The following is a 16,674-nucleotide window of genomic DNA, read 5'->3' on the forward strand; positions in this document are numbered from 1 at the left end:
CTTGAAACTCGCGTTAAATTTTCAGGAGTGATTTTAATCATCTTGTTATTTTGAGATTTATTTTATGGGATTGCACCAGGCCTATGCCTGCAGAAGCTTGCCCAGCGCCGGTGGTGGCTGCTCTGCTCTTGGGCTCAGGGGTCTGGTCTGCCCGCCCCAACCTGTTTCGGAGCGGGCAGATGGCTGTGAACCAGAGACTTTACTCGTTCTCGGGGCGGGGCCTGGCGGCTGGAGGGACACGTGTGCCGGAGGGAAGCAGGAAGTGACTGCGGGAGTGGAGCGGCCGAGCGGGAGCGGCGGGGCCGATGGAAGTGGAGTGGGGGCTAGAGAGGCCGCCCTAGTGAGTCGGCTTTTCTCTCCTTCAGCACCTGTGGTTGGGCTGGAGGCCCGGGGGCCGGGGACATCACGACAAGAGTGTGGGACTTTAGGGCAGCGACCTGGAGCTTGCCAGGGGATGCCTTTGGAGAGAAGAGGGACTGGAGAAGGAGCAGGAAGGCTTTGGCAGGTGGCAGAGGAGGGAGGGGGCCCGGTCCCCTCTCGGCCCCTCTCCAGGCTGAGCTGGAGGCAGTGACAACGCAGTGACACGCATCCTTTTAGTCCTCTTCATTCATTACTTCATAGTGGGTGTCGGGGACCCAGGAACCCTGGGAGTGGAGGTGGCTGCAATTGCAGCAGCTTGGAGGTCCCTCCCCTCGCTCTTGGGCTTTCTCAGGAATCTGGTTAAACCTGCAGCAGGTCTGGGAGAGGCCTGAGATTCTGCGTTTCCAACTCCCAGCTCAGCTGGTCCGCGGACCACACACTTTGAGTAGCAAGGTGTGGAGAACTTTTCCACAGGCAGACCGGCCCACTTCTGAATCCTCTGCTGGCTTCCCCTGGGGAGTCCCATCAGTGTGTTGTGTGCCATCTCACTAAGTCCCAGGCAGGGTTCCAGTCCTCCACCTTACCAGCATCTTGGAAGGGAAAGCAACAGGTTTGAAAGGGGGCGAGGAAACAACAGAAGAAAAAAAAAGAAATGTTTTATGAGCCAGGACCACTTCGTGTGGGCTGCTGCAGCAGAAATGTGCACACGCTTAGGGTTGTGTTGGATTCTTTGAAGTTGGAGTGGGCAGAGAAAGAGCCTCTCTTCTGCTAACTCAGGTTGGGGTTCACAATAGTAATGTCCAGCTCAGGAAGTCGCTTTGCAGGTGCGGTGGCTGGTGTGCCCCGCTCCTAAGGTCTACCTGTGAGAGACAACTTTTGCTCTCTTGGAAGTTTTTATCAGCTTTGCCAATCCCCTGCAGGGCAAGAGGATTCACTTGCTAAGTTCTGAGTCTTCTAGAAGCTGTCCAGGTTTAGATGGGTGCTTCCCACACCCAGGTCCCCCCGAAACTGGGTAAGGTGCAGTCTGATTCTACACTTCTAAGTAGCTCCCAAGGGGAACCACTGCTGCTGGTTCTCAGACCACCCTATGAGTAGTGAGATTGTCAATCAGCAAATGGAAGAAACTTCTCCAAGGGGCACTAGGCTTGCATTGCCCGTGTTAAATGCTGTTCTTGTTGGGAGGGAAAGAATGTGGTCTTGCTTTTTCTTTTCTTACTGTGCTCAGGTGTAAGTGGGGAAGGGCTTAGAAGAGGGTTGTCCTATTCTACTAACCATCAGGAGCACCCACGAGCTCCTTTATGCTGTTCCCCCACCTGCAGAATCCACCTTGACTTTGGCCTGTTGGCAAACGAGGATTGTTTGCTTTCTTGGGTAGCTGACAAAGACACATTTGACTCCTGGAGGAACAAAAGGTGTTTTGTGTTATGACCTGTCTGGGTGATAAGTACTAAGAGAATGCTAACTTCGACCTTGTCTATTGAAATGTTTAAAATTTTATCCACAAACAGCTAGACTAGATGGTTGGTGTAATGACCCAGATGTCTAGGTATAAAAATAAACAGACCAGTCTTTTTAGGGTGACTTGACAAAGTGATGGATGTAAAAGGGTGGCTTTTTTTTAAAGAAAAAAATGATCTTTTTTTCATGGTTTGGAGCAGTCACCCATCCTGAGCTTGATTTAGACTATGGGGACCACAATCTGGATCCATAGGTGTTATTTATCTCATACATTTCCCAGCATAGGGGCTGAGTTGGGAATCACCTGGGCCTGTAGCCTTTCCTAGGTTTGAACTGGCTATGTTGCTGAGCCCCTTGGCATAGGCCTGGTCTACCATGCCTATGGTAACCTCTGCCGTGGTTTCCTGAGGGGTCAATAGAGGTGACGTCTTTAGCTCTTGATCTGCAGACCCAGGGTTCCTAGATTCTCTGTACCATGCCTGGCAGAGCTGAGGCTGGTGGGGTCAGGTCCAGCCCTGTGGGGGCTGGAAGGCCAAGGGAGAGCTGAATGAGGCCTTTGAGACGAGGCCCCAAGCCCAGTGTTTGTGTACTGGAACGCAAGGCTGTTCAATAAGTAGGCTCCTCTGCCTTGGAACTTTCCACAGGGAGAGGTGGGACTTGCTGTCATTTCAGAGCTAGGACTTTAAGCATGTTAAAATCAGTAGGAAGTTCTCTGGGTTCAAAGAAGACGCAAGGGCATTTGATTTTCTTTTTTTGGTGGGCAGTAGCTTCACTTCAGTGTCAGCAGCAGCATGCTGAGTTGGCCAGGGGAAATGTCATTCATGGGTCTGTTTCCGTGTCCTTGCTGACTGTCCTGTCCAGGTAAGCGCTCCTTCTGATCAGCAAATATTTTTCAGGGGCTGCAAAGCTCTATTTCACAGGGATACCACCTGTGGAAAAGCATTATCTCTGCTCTCAAGCAGCTAAGGATAGAAAAGCTGAAGGAGGCAGGCCACACAGAGAAAGCAAGGATGTGCAGATGGATGGGTATGGGATGAGGAAAGTCTTCATCATGAAGTTGGCACCAGGAGGGTGCTGGGTTCTGATGGCTGCAGCTATGGAAGGAAGGAATTGCAGGAAGAAGCTGCCTAAGCAGAGACTTGGAGACAGGACCAGCTGGGGCTCATTGAAGGTGCCATAAAGGTTTGAGTTGAGTTGGACCATGGTGCCTGTGCAGGGCTCAGTGGAGACACAGGCATGAAGAGTCGATAGGGGAAATGGAAGGTCAGTGGGTAGAATTTACCCTTCCTCAGCCCAGGGGCCCTCATGGGGAGCTCTGAAGGTGTGATTTGGAGTTTAATGGAAGTGCTTTAAAGGGGCATCTGAGCTAGTCACCTGTATTTGGAGAAGACTGACCACAAATGACAGGAAGGGCAAGTGTGAGGCAGAATGTGTAGGGAAGGCTGCAACATGTCCTCTAGGGGAGCCCTCTTGGTCCAGGTTACACAATCTACATTCTTTGAGCTTCTTCTCTTTGAAACTACTCCTAGTGTTGCAACTTCTTGTGAGGGCTCTCTGGCCTCTCTTTAGGTGCCTCTGTGTCTCCTTTCAGAGTTAGATGGCTTTTGATGCCTTGGGAACCAGCAGTGTGACCTGTGTGCCTGGTCTTTGAGGAGTGTTGAGTTGGTGTGGCAGAAAGGTGCATGCCACCAATCCAGATGGAGGGAAGCCAACTTAGGCAGGGAGGTTAGGAGGCACAAGGACATGTTCATGTCACTGAAAGCGATCTCTAGTGACTCACCCTGTGGCTCTTTCTGCACACAGCTGTATCCAGCATGCTTCAAGGCCACAGCTCTGTGTTCCAGGCCTTGCTGGGGACTTTCTTCACCTGGGCTATGACAGCGGCTGGAGCGGCTCTTGTGTTCATATTCTCTAGTGGACAGGTGAGTACCTCGAGGTTCTTGGGGACCTCCTTAGCAAGGTCTGAACCGGCCCCTCCACACAGAAGCTTGGCAGTTCTTGAGATTCCTGGCCACACCTGTGGGTGGTGAGTGGGTGGTGAGGTTTCTCCCTGCCTGTCTCCCTTCTAGGTCAGGAGAACAGGTGCCTGCTTGCTGCACACAGGTGATGCATTGTCATCTGCCCCTCCCCTGCCTTTGATGACCTGACTCCAGGATGTGGGGGCGAGGAACCCAGATATTCAGTCTCTAACCACTACCTGACTTCTAGCTTCCATTAGTGGACAGTGCAGTGCAGGACCCAGAAAGATTAGTGTCACTGCCCTCCCCTGTGGCCTTGCATTAGCTGGGACAGTTGAAAAGGCCTTGAGGGGAGAGAAAGGGGTCTACTTCCTGCTTACCCCAGCTCTAGGGCTTTTCATTCTTCTCCCTTGGATGAATAAGGGACAGCTCATCCCTCATGCTCCTATCCACTCCTACCCCATGTGTACTTCCTGTATTCTGCTCATATCCCCCTTGCTCACGCTCAGGCCCCACCGACTAATGCATCTCCCGTCATTGGAGACTTGGAACTCAAATCTTCTCAACCCAGGATCACAGAGCACCAGAATTTCAGTGCATAAGATGCCTAGAGATGTCACATTCACAGAGATAGAAAATAAAATGGTGTTTGCCATGGACTGGACAGGTGAAGAGTTGTGCTCAGGGATGGCTCATTTCACTTAGGGTAATGTCTTCCGGGTGCAACCACGAGGTCCCAGGTGCCAGAATTTCCTTGTTTTAATGCTGAAGAATATTCCATTGTATGTACATACCACATTTTGTTTATTCACTCCTCTTCTGGTGGATGCCAAAAAACTTCCCATTGGAATATTAGATGCAGAGTAGAAAGTGCATAGCTTGATCATTTTCACAATTGCATGTGAAACTAGAGCCCAGATCAAATATCAGCCCTCACAGCTCCTTCAGGCCCCTGTCCAGCCCTACCCCACCCTCACCCTCCACTCAGGGGTGATCCTTCTCCCACTCAACAACAGCAGGGGAGTGTTCCCTGTTTGCTGATTTATTTACATGGAGTAATCATATAATAGGTCCTGTTCTGTGTGTGGCTGAACTTACCCTGTGTATTTACCAGTCTGCTTAGTGCCTCTGCCTACTCGTGAGATGTGTGTGTGTGTATATAAAATGTGTATATATGATGTGTACATAATGTATATATACGTATGCACATATTCACAGAATGTACTATATGTGGTGTGTGTGTGCAGGCATTTTCTCATTGCCATATGGTGTCTATGGTATGTATATGTCCTCTGTGGCATTCCCATTCTACTATCGGGGATTTGGGCTCTTGCAAATAGTAATTCCAAGCATGCATTTCTTTTAGTTGTTACTTGGAAGTGACATGCACTGTAGGCACTTGTCACTGGTGCTACAAGATAGTTTTCCGACATGGTTGTGCCAGTGTGCATTCTCACCTGGGTGAGGGTTTTGGTTGTTCCACACGCTCCTCACCAAGCCTTGAAAGTTTTCATTTTTTGGGTCAGCTGCCTACTCAGTGTTCATGGTCATAATCCCCAGGGGGAGCTGAGTAAGAGAGAATACCTGGGCCTGGACCTCCCAAGCACACCCTGAAAGGATACTTCTGATTGGCCCTACCTCGTGGCTCATTTTATAAACTCAGAAGCTTACCAGCTGAGGCATGGCTCAGTGGCTTTCTGGTTTGCTCTTGGTCCAGGACACATCATCATCTTCTTGTCCCTTGGAAACTGAAACTTCTCGTTTTCCTTTTCAGAGGCGGATCTTAGACGGAAGTCTTGGGTTTGCTGCAGGGGTAAGTTGCATGTAGCAGGAGAAATGTCAATGGAGATATGTTTATTCTGGCCTTTCTCTGTCAAGGGCTATTGCCTGGATGGTTCTGAGTTCTTTCTTTAAGTGCTAATGCCTCTCCTCCATCACTGACCATATTCACTTTCCAACTGATTGGATGTGCCTGCCTCTCTTTATATAGTGAAGGAGGTCTGCTCAGTGGCTGCCTGAAGACTTGGAAAGTAAGATAGTATTTAGGAAGGGTGTTAGCACGGCCTAGCCTGGTACATAATATACTTAACAGTACTTAAGTGCCCCCCACCTTCTCTCCTCTCCTTCCTTCTTAAAGGATGTTTTATTTTATTTTATTATTTGTATTTGGAGATAGAATCTCTCTATGTAGCCCAGGCTGGCCTCGAACTTGCGATCCTCCTCCTTTGGCTTCCCAAGTGCTGGGGTTACAGATGTGAACCACCACACCTGGCTAATGGATGTTTTATTATAGATATTAAAAAAAACCAAACAAATAGAATTCTAAGGTACATCCCCAGGTACCCATCACCCAACTTCAATCATGATTGACATTTTGCTAATCTCACTTTATCTGTCTTCCTTTATCCTTCTTGGGAAGTTAAGAATGTTTTTGTAAAAGCAAATCTCAGACATCATGTAATTTCACCTGTAAATTCAATACACATCTCTGAGTGACTTAAAAAAACCCCAACACAATCACCTTTCCATCATCACACCTGTCAAAGTGAACAGTCATTCCTTACTATAATCTAACACCAACGTAAATTCAGATTTCCTCCATTTTTCCAAAGGGGCCTTCCAAGATTGTTTTTCTTGAACTGGGATTCACATGAGGTCCTCATGTTACATTAGTTTGTTACATCTTTTAAGTCTCTTAGTCTCTTTTGTTCTTCAGCAATTTTTTAAATTTAATTTTTTTTTAGCATAATTTTTTTTAACTAGGAATTTGTTGGAGAAACTGGGTCATTTGTCTCTAGAATGTTGCACATTCTGGACTTCGCTTATTGCTTTCTTGTGGTGTTGAATAACATGGCTCTCTGTTTTCTGTCTCTCTCTCTCTCTCTCTCTCCTGTAAGCCAAGAGTTAGAACTAAGGCTTGGTTGACTTCAGATTTCATTTTTTAAGCCTGAGTACTTCCTGGTGGTGGCATCAGTCATTTCAGAAAGTACATACTGTGTGTTTTCCCTTTTAGTTGATCATGATTTGGTTCCTTTCTGCACTGTTGATAGTCCTGTGATCTGGAAAAACTTGTCGTGGGGTAGGACCTCTCTCAGGTCATCTAAGTCAGCAGCTGTCAGATTAGGGCTTGTCCTTCTATGACACAGACTTTCCCAGCTGTACTCAGGTACACAGAGAGGGCACAGAACCAGTTTCCAGGTCCTCAGCTTGCATTCGTTCTCTTTCCTAAAACTGCTCTGAGAATGATCTGGAAGAGCTGGCTCCCTTTTCCCACCTTCCCTCACACAGGTGTGCTCTCTCACTTCACCCAAGAAAGACATGCCCTTGCCTTGTTACCTTGTCTCTGGGCAGCAAGGCCTCCCATCATGAACAGAGGGGCCCTTGGGATGCTAGTGGTGGTGTGGAGAAGGGACCCTCATCACTGATCCCTGGGCCCAGATCCTTCAGCAATTCAGATGTTTTCCCGGCCTTTGAAGGTGGATCTAATCAGATGCTCAGTCAGGAGAGCCTTAAAAGTCATTTCTCATGATGAGCCACTCTGGGACGTGGGGCCTGTAACTTAATAAGAACTCAAAGAACAGACTGACAGTATTATAATAGACCCCCCCATCTTCTCATTTGCATGAATACCTTTTCTTTTTGCTTAAGTTAATGAAGAGAAAAATGCAAAGAAAAATAGAAGTAAAATCGATACTTAACCCTATCTTAATCTAACAATGGCTACTTAATACTTATTCACGGATATATGAATGACTTGAAAAAAATAAAGGGGTCATTCATTAAGATATGCATTTCCAAGAATATTTAACTTTTTAATGTTTAATAATTAAAGATTGTCTGTTTTTATTGCTATAAATCTCTTCTTTGCTGGTATTGTAATTGTTGTTTAAGCATTAAAAACCTAGGCTCACAGGAAATTAAGAAAAATTCAATTGAAATGTATATAGATGTTTAGATGATAGAGAACGGTCGATGCAAAGTGCAGCTGTTGCTAGAAGGGTGTAAGAATAGTTAATCTGAGTGATTGTGGCTGAGGAGCACAGATTCAGATTACCCTGAATGACATGGTCTACTTGGAAGAGGTCACATGAACTTTTATGGTCACAGAACAAAAGAAAGTCATAAATTAATGCATTTACCAAACACACAGGTGAGGACATCCGGTGAGTGATGGGGGGCACATCAGATAAGTGGTTTCAGCAAAGCGGGGAAATCGCTTCTGTAGTCAGGTGTTATAACATTCGTGGCTTTCGGGCTGCTGAAAGCTACTGGTCTGCCGAGTTTAACAGTCCAATCCAAAAGTTTTACCTGATAGTCACAAAAATGTCCATCACATAAAGGGTTTGTAGTAAATGGCTATTACTGAGATCAAAGATAACCCAAGGTCATTTTGGCTCTTCATATGCACCAATCCATCTCCAGAATCATCCGGTTTTAGTCAGCCAGTCAGGCTGCACGGTCTTCAACAGGTAGTAAGATAAATCAATCACAGATTTTCTAGCATGAAATATAAGTTGCTTTAGAATGCAGTTCTGAAATTGAAATACAAATCAAGGACAGACAAAGAATGATGTAAATTGATTGACTTGCTGAAGTGTTTACTCATGGTGTTTTTTTTGAAGTTTAGGCAGAATATAACACACAAACAACATAGTGCATAAAACAGAGGCACACTCCCAGGTGTGCTGGCTCACACCCATAATCCTAGCTACTTGAGAGGCTGAGATTGGGAGGACTGTGGCCAGTCCAGGCAAATAGTGCACGAATCCCCCATCTCCAAAACAAGAGAGCAAGATGGACTGGAAGTGTGGCTCAGGCAGTAGAGTACCTACTTTGCAAGCGTGGAGTCCTTAGTTCAAACCCCAGTCCCACCAAAACTCCCCTCCAAAAACCAAAACAAGCAAACAAAAAAATCTACCCCCTCAAAAACCCCCAAAACCATAAAGGAACATTGCTTAGTTTATATATTATTTTTAAGTGAATAATGGTGGGGATAAAAAAAATCTTTATACCATTTAGATCCTGCTGGATATATTTAGAGGACTGATAAAATAGTTTGTGTTTTGTTTTGTTTTGTTTGTTTGCTTTTTCAGTGCTAGAGATTGGCTCCAGGGCCTAGCACCTGCTAGGAAGGTGCTGTACCACTGAGTCACACCCAAGCTCTGAGGAAACAGTTCCATGTATACAACTCATTATCTTTTGAACTATGAAATGAAAATATTTTAAATGAGGAAAAGGCTACTTAGCTTTCCAACATTCCTATAGTGGGTACACAGATAGAAAATCTGAAGAACCATGTTCTATGCTGTCTTCTCTTTCTGACAGGCATTTGGGTGTTTTGTTCTAGAGTATACTCTTTTTAGGTCAAAAGCTATTGCCAGATTCACAAAGCAAAAGACAAAAAATATCAAACAAGAAAGGAAGCAAACCAACAAAAAGAGAGTGTGATAGTCTTCAGGACATGTAAGAATAAATTTTAGAGCATTAAAAACACGAACATTTAAGATATAGTTTGCATAAAGAAATCACGAGGTCACTATATTAGCATGTTTATTTAACTGTGAGAATCTTCTGAATTTTGAAATAGTTGGTAGGAATATTTGAAGTAGTTAGTAGGAAATTTTGGAAGTTAAATATGTATATTCGTGAGAAAAATCATTTACTCTTGTGGAATTGACCATGAATATGGTGCATAAAGAAACTCCTGGCAGGTCCCACAATATACAGAGAAATTTAAAATGTGATGTGGGAGAGAGTTGGAACACAAATCCAGGAAACTTCGGCAGCACTGATCACTAGAAGTGGATTCTCACCCTTGCTTCTCCAAACCGGGAAGAGATGATAAAGCCCAGGTGGCTTTAAGTCATAATTGCCTGGACTTTTCATGGACTAATTTGTGTTTAATATAGCAAGGGCAGTGGTTCTCAACTGGGGACAGTTTTATCCCCAGGCGGCAGTTGGCATGCTTGGTTATCTCAGCTGGTACCTAGTGAGCAGTGGCCAGGGGTGGTCCTGAACATCCTACAATGGCCAGAACAGGATGTGTCACAGTCACAAAAATTCACAAAGCTTCGCTAGTGCCAAGGCTGAGAATCCCTGGTCTAGAACATTTTGGTGTCATCTCTAGTCAGAGAGTGATGTGAAAAGATGTGAAAAAGTCTTCCCCAACCCATCCATGAGATGCTTTGAGGAAAGATTTTGAAAATGGCAGAAGTGGCCCTGAGTTGGTTGACTGGGGTCCCCTTGTGCCTCCCACAGACACCTGCACAATGCGTGTTATGTGTGCATTGTGGTACATTTCTAACATGACGTGGCATGTGCACAATCTTAATCGTTCACCAAAATAAGTGTTTCTGTAAGAGAGAATCCTGGGACAAGGGACATGTGGATTTTAAATGCTGACCAATGTATTTCACAGGTTCTTTTTCCTCATTGGCAGGGCCTTGGAAGTGTGAATCTGTTCTCCTTAAATGACTCCTCTTGGAATCTATTTAACCATTTTCTCTCCAGATTCCTTGAGTCACCCTGCACGTCTCCAATAATCACCTTCTCTCTCCTCAGTACCTGTATCTCACCTTGATTTTTTTTTTGAGTTAATATGGAGAACTGCTACCATTAAAAAAATAAAGGTAGTCATTGTTCCCTGTTAGAATTCTAGAGTAATACAACTTTAAAGCTAGAGATTGCAGCCAGGCACAGTGGCTCACACCTGTAATCCTATCTACTCAGGAAGCAGAGATGGTGGGGACTGGGATCGCAGTTTGAGTACAGCTCAGGCAAAAAGTTCACAAGACCCCATCTTAAACAATGGCTAGGCAGAGTGATGCACCCCTGTCATCCCAGTTACATGGGGAAACACAAACAGGAGGGATGTGATCTAGGATGTTCCTGGCATAAAACAAAACCCTATCTCAAAAATAACCAACACACAAAGAGCTGGTGGAATGGCTCAAGTGGTGGAGTGCCTGCCTAGCAAGCACTGCCTTGACTTCAACTCTTAGCACTGCCAAAACAAAACAAAACAAAACAAAAAAATCCAACTAAAAAACCTGGATATTTCAGATGATTGTAGTATCTAATATTTATCTAGGCCTTATTGTGTTCAAGGTGCTCTGCTAAGCACTTTACCTAGGTCATCTAATTTAATTTTCACAACAAGTCAATGAAGTACACAACAGGTACTCTGATTTACTCCTACTTTGCAAGCACAGTGAGCAGAACCAGGATATGAACCCACAGTCTGACTGTAGAGCTCCTACCATTAAACCACAGTGCCTCCTTGCTGAGGTCTGGTCCAGCTGCTTCTGCTTACAGACAAATAACAGGTTTAGGGACAACAATGACTTATCCAGAATGGAAAATTACTAGACAGTGGCAGTGCTAGGACTCCGATGAGAAGTCAGGGCTGCCAGTAGTTAGCTGAGTGACCTTGGACAAGCTCCTTGGTGTTCCTGAACCTCAGTTGACTCTGCTGACAGCTGAGGACAATGGACTGGATGTTTCCTTAAGAGTTTTTTGGCTCTGGATGGTATAGAGGTGAGTTGCACTACAGGTTGGCACATATCTTTTCATTGTAAGGCAGCTGTGAAGCATGTCAGGTTCTGGCCTATTTACTCAGGGATATGATTTGATGGCAAACTTAAACATGTAATTGAATATCTTTTCATGTGAGTGAGAAAGAAAGCAGTGATGATCCCCAAAGATGTCCGGATGAGTTTGGAGGGGCTGAAACATGGAGGATCACTGTTTCCTTCTCTTTGCTTAGGTGGTGTGTCTCCTTGCTATTGCTTGAACCAACTGGGAATCCCACATCCCTGCACATTTTCTCAAACACGAAGCACTTGTGTGTAATAAATATGATTGTCATGATACTTGCGGAAGAGAAAGACAGGCTGCCAATCAAGAAGCTGGCTTCTAGGCATGGAAGGCAATTTAGCATCTATTATTCTGTCCCATGGGGAGAAGGTTTCTTAGGAAAGATAAGATTTTCTTGGGGAGGTTTTGGCCAAGTCTGCTTTTATGCAGCAAGTAGTGATTCATGTTTTCTCCAAATGACTTGCTCACTGTTGGAAGTTAATGATGCTGTTCCATGTTGGTCTCTGAGTCTGGAGGGGTGTTGGTGGCCAGCTGTGCCCCATTTCCATGGAGAAATGGACTTAAATTGTAGAGGATATTTTAGCCAGTGCCACCAGAAAGTTTCATTCTAGAGTAAATATGAGAGGTAGAAGGTCCAGGGGAGGGAGCGACCATTGGATTGGGTTTTAGAAATGCTAGCTTTTTGGTTTTTTGGGTTTACAGACCCTGGTTTGAGAAATAATTGCTCCTCTCTATTTTCCTTCATATCACCTGAGAGGGCAACAAATGTGTCCTAATGGGCTGTTTCATGGCACTGGAATATGGGGTCTTTGGATCACAGTAAAGTGGGCTGGACCACAGACAAAGTGCACAGGGAAGATGTTGTAGGAAGGAATACATAGCTCTGGGGCTCTGCTGGGGCTCCCTGACGATCACTGCTGTCTGTTTCTCTGAGCAATGGTTTCCCTCCTTACCAAGCTAGGAGTCCGTAAGGACTTCAAGATGGTCTCCCAATATGATGCTTCTCAGGGATGAAGGATAGTAGAGAATGTTTACCCTGGGAGCAGTCCCCACTCCCAGGAGCAGTCCCCACTCCCAGCATCACTCAGACCAGACAGATCACCTCAGAGGTTTTGGGGCAGTTGTCCAATGTGGAGCTTCTCTTAAATGTGCATCTTAAGGATTTGGGGAGCTGGAGAACCCCAGGGTTTCCTAAATTCTACTCTCTGCAGGTTTCTTGTTTTGTACTGGAAAGATGACCAGAGAGATGATGCTGTCTATCTTAGGCCTAAAGCTGCCTTTTTTAGGGGGGCATTCAATAAAGAGGTGAAGAGGTGTATCAGCATTGGCTTGTGTTTTGTAAGCTTTCCATCATTCTAACAAAATACCAGAGGCAATTAACTTCATGATTTTGAAAGTTTTAGTTCATAACTGAACAGCCCTATTACTTGGAACCACTGGCAAGGTAACATGTCACAGCAGGAGCACATGGTAGACAAATCACTCTCTTCATGAGCCAGGAAGAAAAGAGAAGAGACTGGAGTAACATAATCCCCTTTGAAGCATGACCCCAATCACCTAAGGATCACCCATAAGGCCCCATCTCTCAAAGGTTCCATCATCTCCCAATAGCACCACCCTAGGGCCAAGCCTTTACCACAAGGACCTTTTGGGGAATGCTCCTCCAAACCATAGCATTTTGGTTGATTTTGAGCTCCCTGCCCCAGGGGTCCCACCTGACAGCCAATGCAGTGTGGTGTGTGGGGAAGAGGCTTTTTTAACCCATTATTCATGGCCTTGTTCCAGGGTCCCTGGTACTGTTCTTATGGGATCCGTATGACTTCTGTCATGTTGCTTCCTGTACGGCAATGCTGGAAGACAGTGACACCTTTTCTAAACTCTTGTAATCAGGGGGTTGGGACCAGTAGGGTTTGCATGATGGAGTAGTTGGCATTTTATTTTAAGAACTTAAATGGCCAGTTTCCAATGGGAAGACCTCTATTTTCCTCCATTTTGGTTCTCTCTTTCTCTCTCTTTTGGGCACACTGGGGCCCAAAACTCAGGGCCTCATGCTTGCTAGGCAGGCACTCTTACCACTTGAGCCAATCGGCCAGTCCTTTTTTTGTAATGAACTTTTTTGAACTATTTACCTGGGGCTGGCTTCAAACTGTGATGCTCCTGGTCTCTGCCTCCTGAGTAGCTAGGGTTGCAGGAATGAACCACTGGCTCTGATTTTTTTTTTTTTTTTCGGATTCTAACCAGGTGCTCCTGGCCCCCGAACGCCAGTGGTTTCTGGGGACTCTAGAGTACTGTGGGGACATCCTTGGCCCTCCACTCATCTTGGGCAACATGTCCCAGCTAGCCCAGGGCTTTTCTGCCCAGTGCTTCCTGCCTCCTGACCATGCTGCCAGGAGAGCAGTCTCACATCAAGGAGAGGAGGCCAGGTGAGGGAGGCAGAGGAGGAGAACCACTCAGGAACGAGACAGATTATTGTTACTGTATTCTCTCTTTTCAGTTTCATGCTTTAGATTTCCAGTGTCGTTATCAACAGTGTGGGGAGGTAACGAATATATCACCTTTCCTCTACGGTGATGGAAAGTAACGGCTTTTGTCTTGGTGGAAGAGTTCCCGTGTATTCTCTGGCCCTGCTGAGCCCCAGTTGTGTGGTCCTGAGGCTTGCCAGAGCCTCCCAAATGGCCACTTCCCTCTCCTCCTTTCCTCATCCTCTGTTCCCTCTCTCCCACATTGGTACTCAGGCTGCATGAGGAGTGAGGGGTCCACTGCTGGCCTCATTCTCCCAGCCTAGAAGGCTGCCTCCTGCTTTCCCCCTCTGCTCTGCCTTGCAGGCCTGGGCCTTCTGTGAGGGGAACTGGAGCATCCACCTGTGGCACATCTGTCCCTCCCTGCTTGGGGCATCCTTCTCTGGTCCTATAAAGAGGAGGTGGGAATTGTACAAGTGATGGACGGAAGGCTAAGGATTACACAGTCCAATGTGAGCACTCTGAAGTCACACTGTGTATGTTTGTCCTTAGGAACGGGTAGGTTGAATAGAAATGTCTCTAACATGATTGGTTCATACTTCATCCAGTCACTCATCCATCCATCTGTCGAGAACCTGCTCTATGCCCGTCATGGTGCCCAGTGCTGGGGAGTTGAGGAGGGGCGGGAGACAGTCTTTGTCTTACAGAAGTTGTGATCTAATGGAGTGGTGTACAAATTGCATGGGTGGTCTCAATCCAGTCACTGCCTCTTTTTGTAAATAAAGATTTATTGGAACGCAATGCTCATTTGTTGACATAATGTGGGTGGCTGCTTTTGCGCTGCAATCGCAGACTGGAGTAGCTGCAACAGGACTCTGGCTCCCAAAGCCTCAGATATCTAGCCCTTTACAGAAAAGGTTTGCCGGCTTCCGACGCAGTGGTTTTGGCAGAATGTTCTGAGGCTGGGTGGCATTGTGAAGAGCCTGAGCAGCAAGGACAGGACCACGGCCCTGTGCTGCCAGGGCCTGACTGTGGGGCCCTAGAATCCTGCCTGGAGCACCTGGTCTTTCCAAGTGGGTGATTCTCTGGAGAATGCCTGACTTTGTGGTGGACCCTTCCAAAAGGGGCCTGGCCTTGACTCATGAACTCCATGCGATCGCTCCTCTTCTTCTGAGAGTCCTTCGGAGACTCTTCAGGAGACATGCCAAGCATGAGTTACATGGGCTCTTGCACTGTTCTCCATGTCACATAAGACACAGGGTTTCAAGAGAGATGGTCAAGGGCAGAAGCATGCAGCTTGAGATTGTGAAAGCAAACTAGGTTTCCCAGTTCCAACCCCACTCAGTTTTGCAATTGCCTTTAGCATCTGTGGTCTAGCAGAGTGAGCTAGCTTGATCTGATGTCCTCCACAGCTCTGTGCCAAGAGCTCTCTGGCTGTGGGGACATTCCCTTCATTCCAATGCCGTGGGCTCCACCCTGACTGCATGTTGGAATCCCCTGGAGAGTGTTTACACTGGCCCTCAATGCCCTGGGTACTGACTGCATCTGAATTTTGGTGGTGGTGGTGTACATTTAGGAAGATGAGGCTCCTGGTGACTACACTGTGCAGCCAGTGCTAAGAGCTGTCATTCTGATGGGTACTGTGGTCTACTGAAGGCTGAACAGACTCCCTCCAAAGGCTCCAGCAGCTGTGAGGCTAAAAATTGAACTGAGTCAATACTTAGGGTAGGGGCCATGGTCAGAAGGTGCTGGACCTTGGGGTTGGAGAAACCCATGAGGAGACTGCTGCCTCTCTCTCCAGCTACAGCCCTGTCTATTGCAGCTCCCATTGCAATCCACCATGAACTTGACAGTGGCCTTGGCTCCCAATCCTGGCGAAGTGGGCAGCTGTCATACTCTCAGTTCATTTCCAGTTGGTCAGGCAACATTGGACAGCCACCAGCTGGGAACATAGGCTCTTCCTCTGTGTTCCTTGGCTCTTCACTGATTGGAAAACTGATGCTTGGGTTTAAATTCTCACTTGATGCATGAATGCTCATTGTATTACATATTATGTGTGAAAAGCCTCAGGCCTGGCAGGGACTGGTGGGAGTCATCTCTGCCATCAGACAGGGCAATGCTCCCCCGAATCCAGACAGATGGTGGGAGTGTAGATTGTTCCCAAAGACAAAAGTGAACTAAGACTTTACAATTTTTTTTTTGTAACCTAATTGAGTTTAGCTGGCTTGTTAGAAAATGATCTGATCTCAGTGTCTTCTGTTGTAATTTAAATAATAGAGAGTAGCTGACATCATTTTTTTTAGGCATCTTGGTACCAATCCCATTAAAAAGCAGTTGCTGAGTGAAAGTCTTTTGAAAGATACTCTTACTGCATACTTAGGACCAGAGTTAGAATTGATTTAATTTTGTCCTTTATCCTTTGCATGTCAAGGCCAAGTCTGTTACACGTTATTAATACAAGTGCTTTGTGGAGAGGCGGCTGTTGGATCACACATTACTGCTTTTTAGTGTTGGCTTACACACAAGAGGGGAGAAGAGCCTGTAATCAAAGCCTCATCAAGGGCCAATATAATTTTAGACATGGTCAGACATGTTCTGTTTGCACAATAACTGTTGCTTTTCTTTTTTTGGAGAGCGGCTGCTCCAAATATAGGAGCAGGCAGAGAATTGTCTTCAGGCCAGTCCATCAACCATTTAGTGAGCACCTATTCCATGCTGGGCATTGTGGGAGCAGATGGAAAGCAACTGTATGTAATCCTTCGCCTCAAGGGACTCAGCATCTGCTGAGAGGAGTCACATTCACCTGTCGTCACAATACAGATGGGCATGTGATTTGAAGAAGG

General features: G+C 46.2%; 1 protein-coding gene across 10 annotated transcripts in view; it reads left to right on the plus strand.

The window, feature by feature from the left end:
- Positions 1 to 218: 218 nt before the first annotated feature.
- Positions 219 to 16,674, plus strand: part of Slc39a11 (solute carrier family 39 member 11) — a 349,955-nt gene continuing 333,499 nt past the window's right edge. For 7 of the 10 annotated variants that reach the window (XM_074045239.1, XM_074045241.1, XM_074045245.1 and 4 more), the window contains exons 1-3: positions 219 to 340; positions 3,622 to 3,740; positions 5,551 to 5,589. In XM_074045239.1, coding sequence (XP_073901340.1) covers positions 3,633 to 3,740; positions 5,551 to 5,589 — 147 coding nt within the window. In that variant the 5' untranslated portion in view covers positions 219 to 340; positions 3,622 to 3,632. Of the gene's footprint in view, positions 341 to 3,621; positions 3,741 to 5,550; positions 5,590 to 16,456; position 16,674 lie in introns of those variants that run through there. The other 3 variants (XM_074045240.1, XM_074045243.1, XM_020160982.2) reach the window with 2 other exon arrangements.

This window comes from Castor canadensis, chromosome 11, assembly GCF_047511655.1.
Source record: "Castor canadensis chromosome 11, mCasCan1.hap1v2, whole genome shotgun sequence".
In the NCBI taxonomy this organism is placed as follows: Eukaryota; Metazoa; Chordata; class Mammalia; order Rodentia; family Castoridae; genus Castor; species Castor canadensis.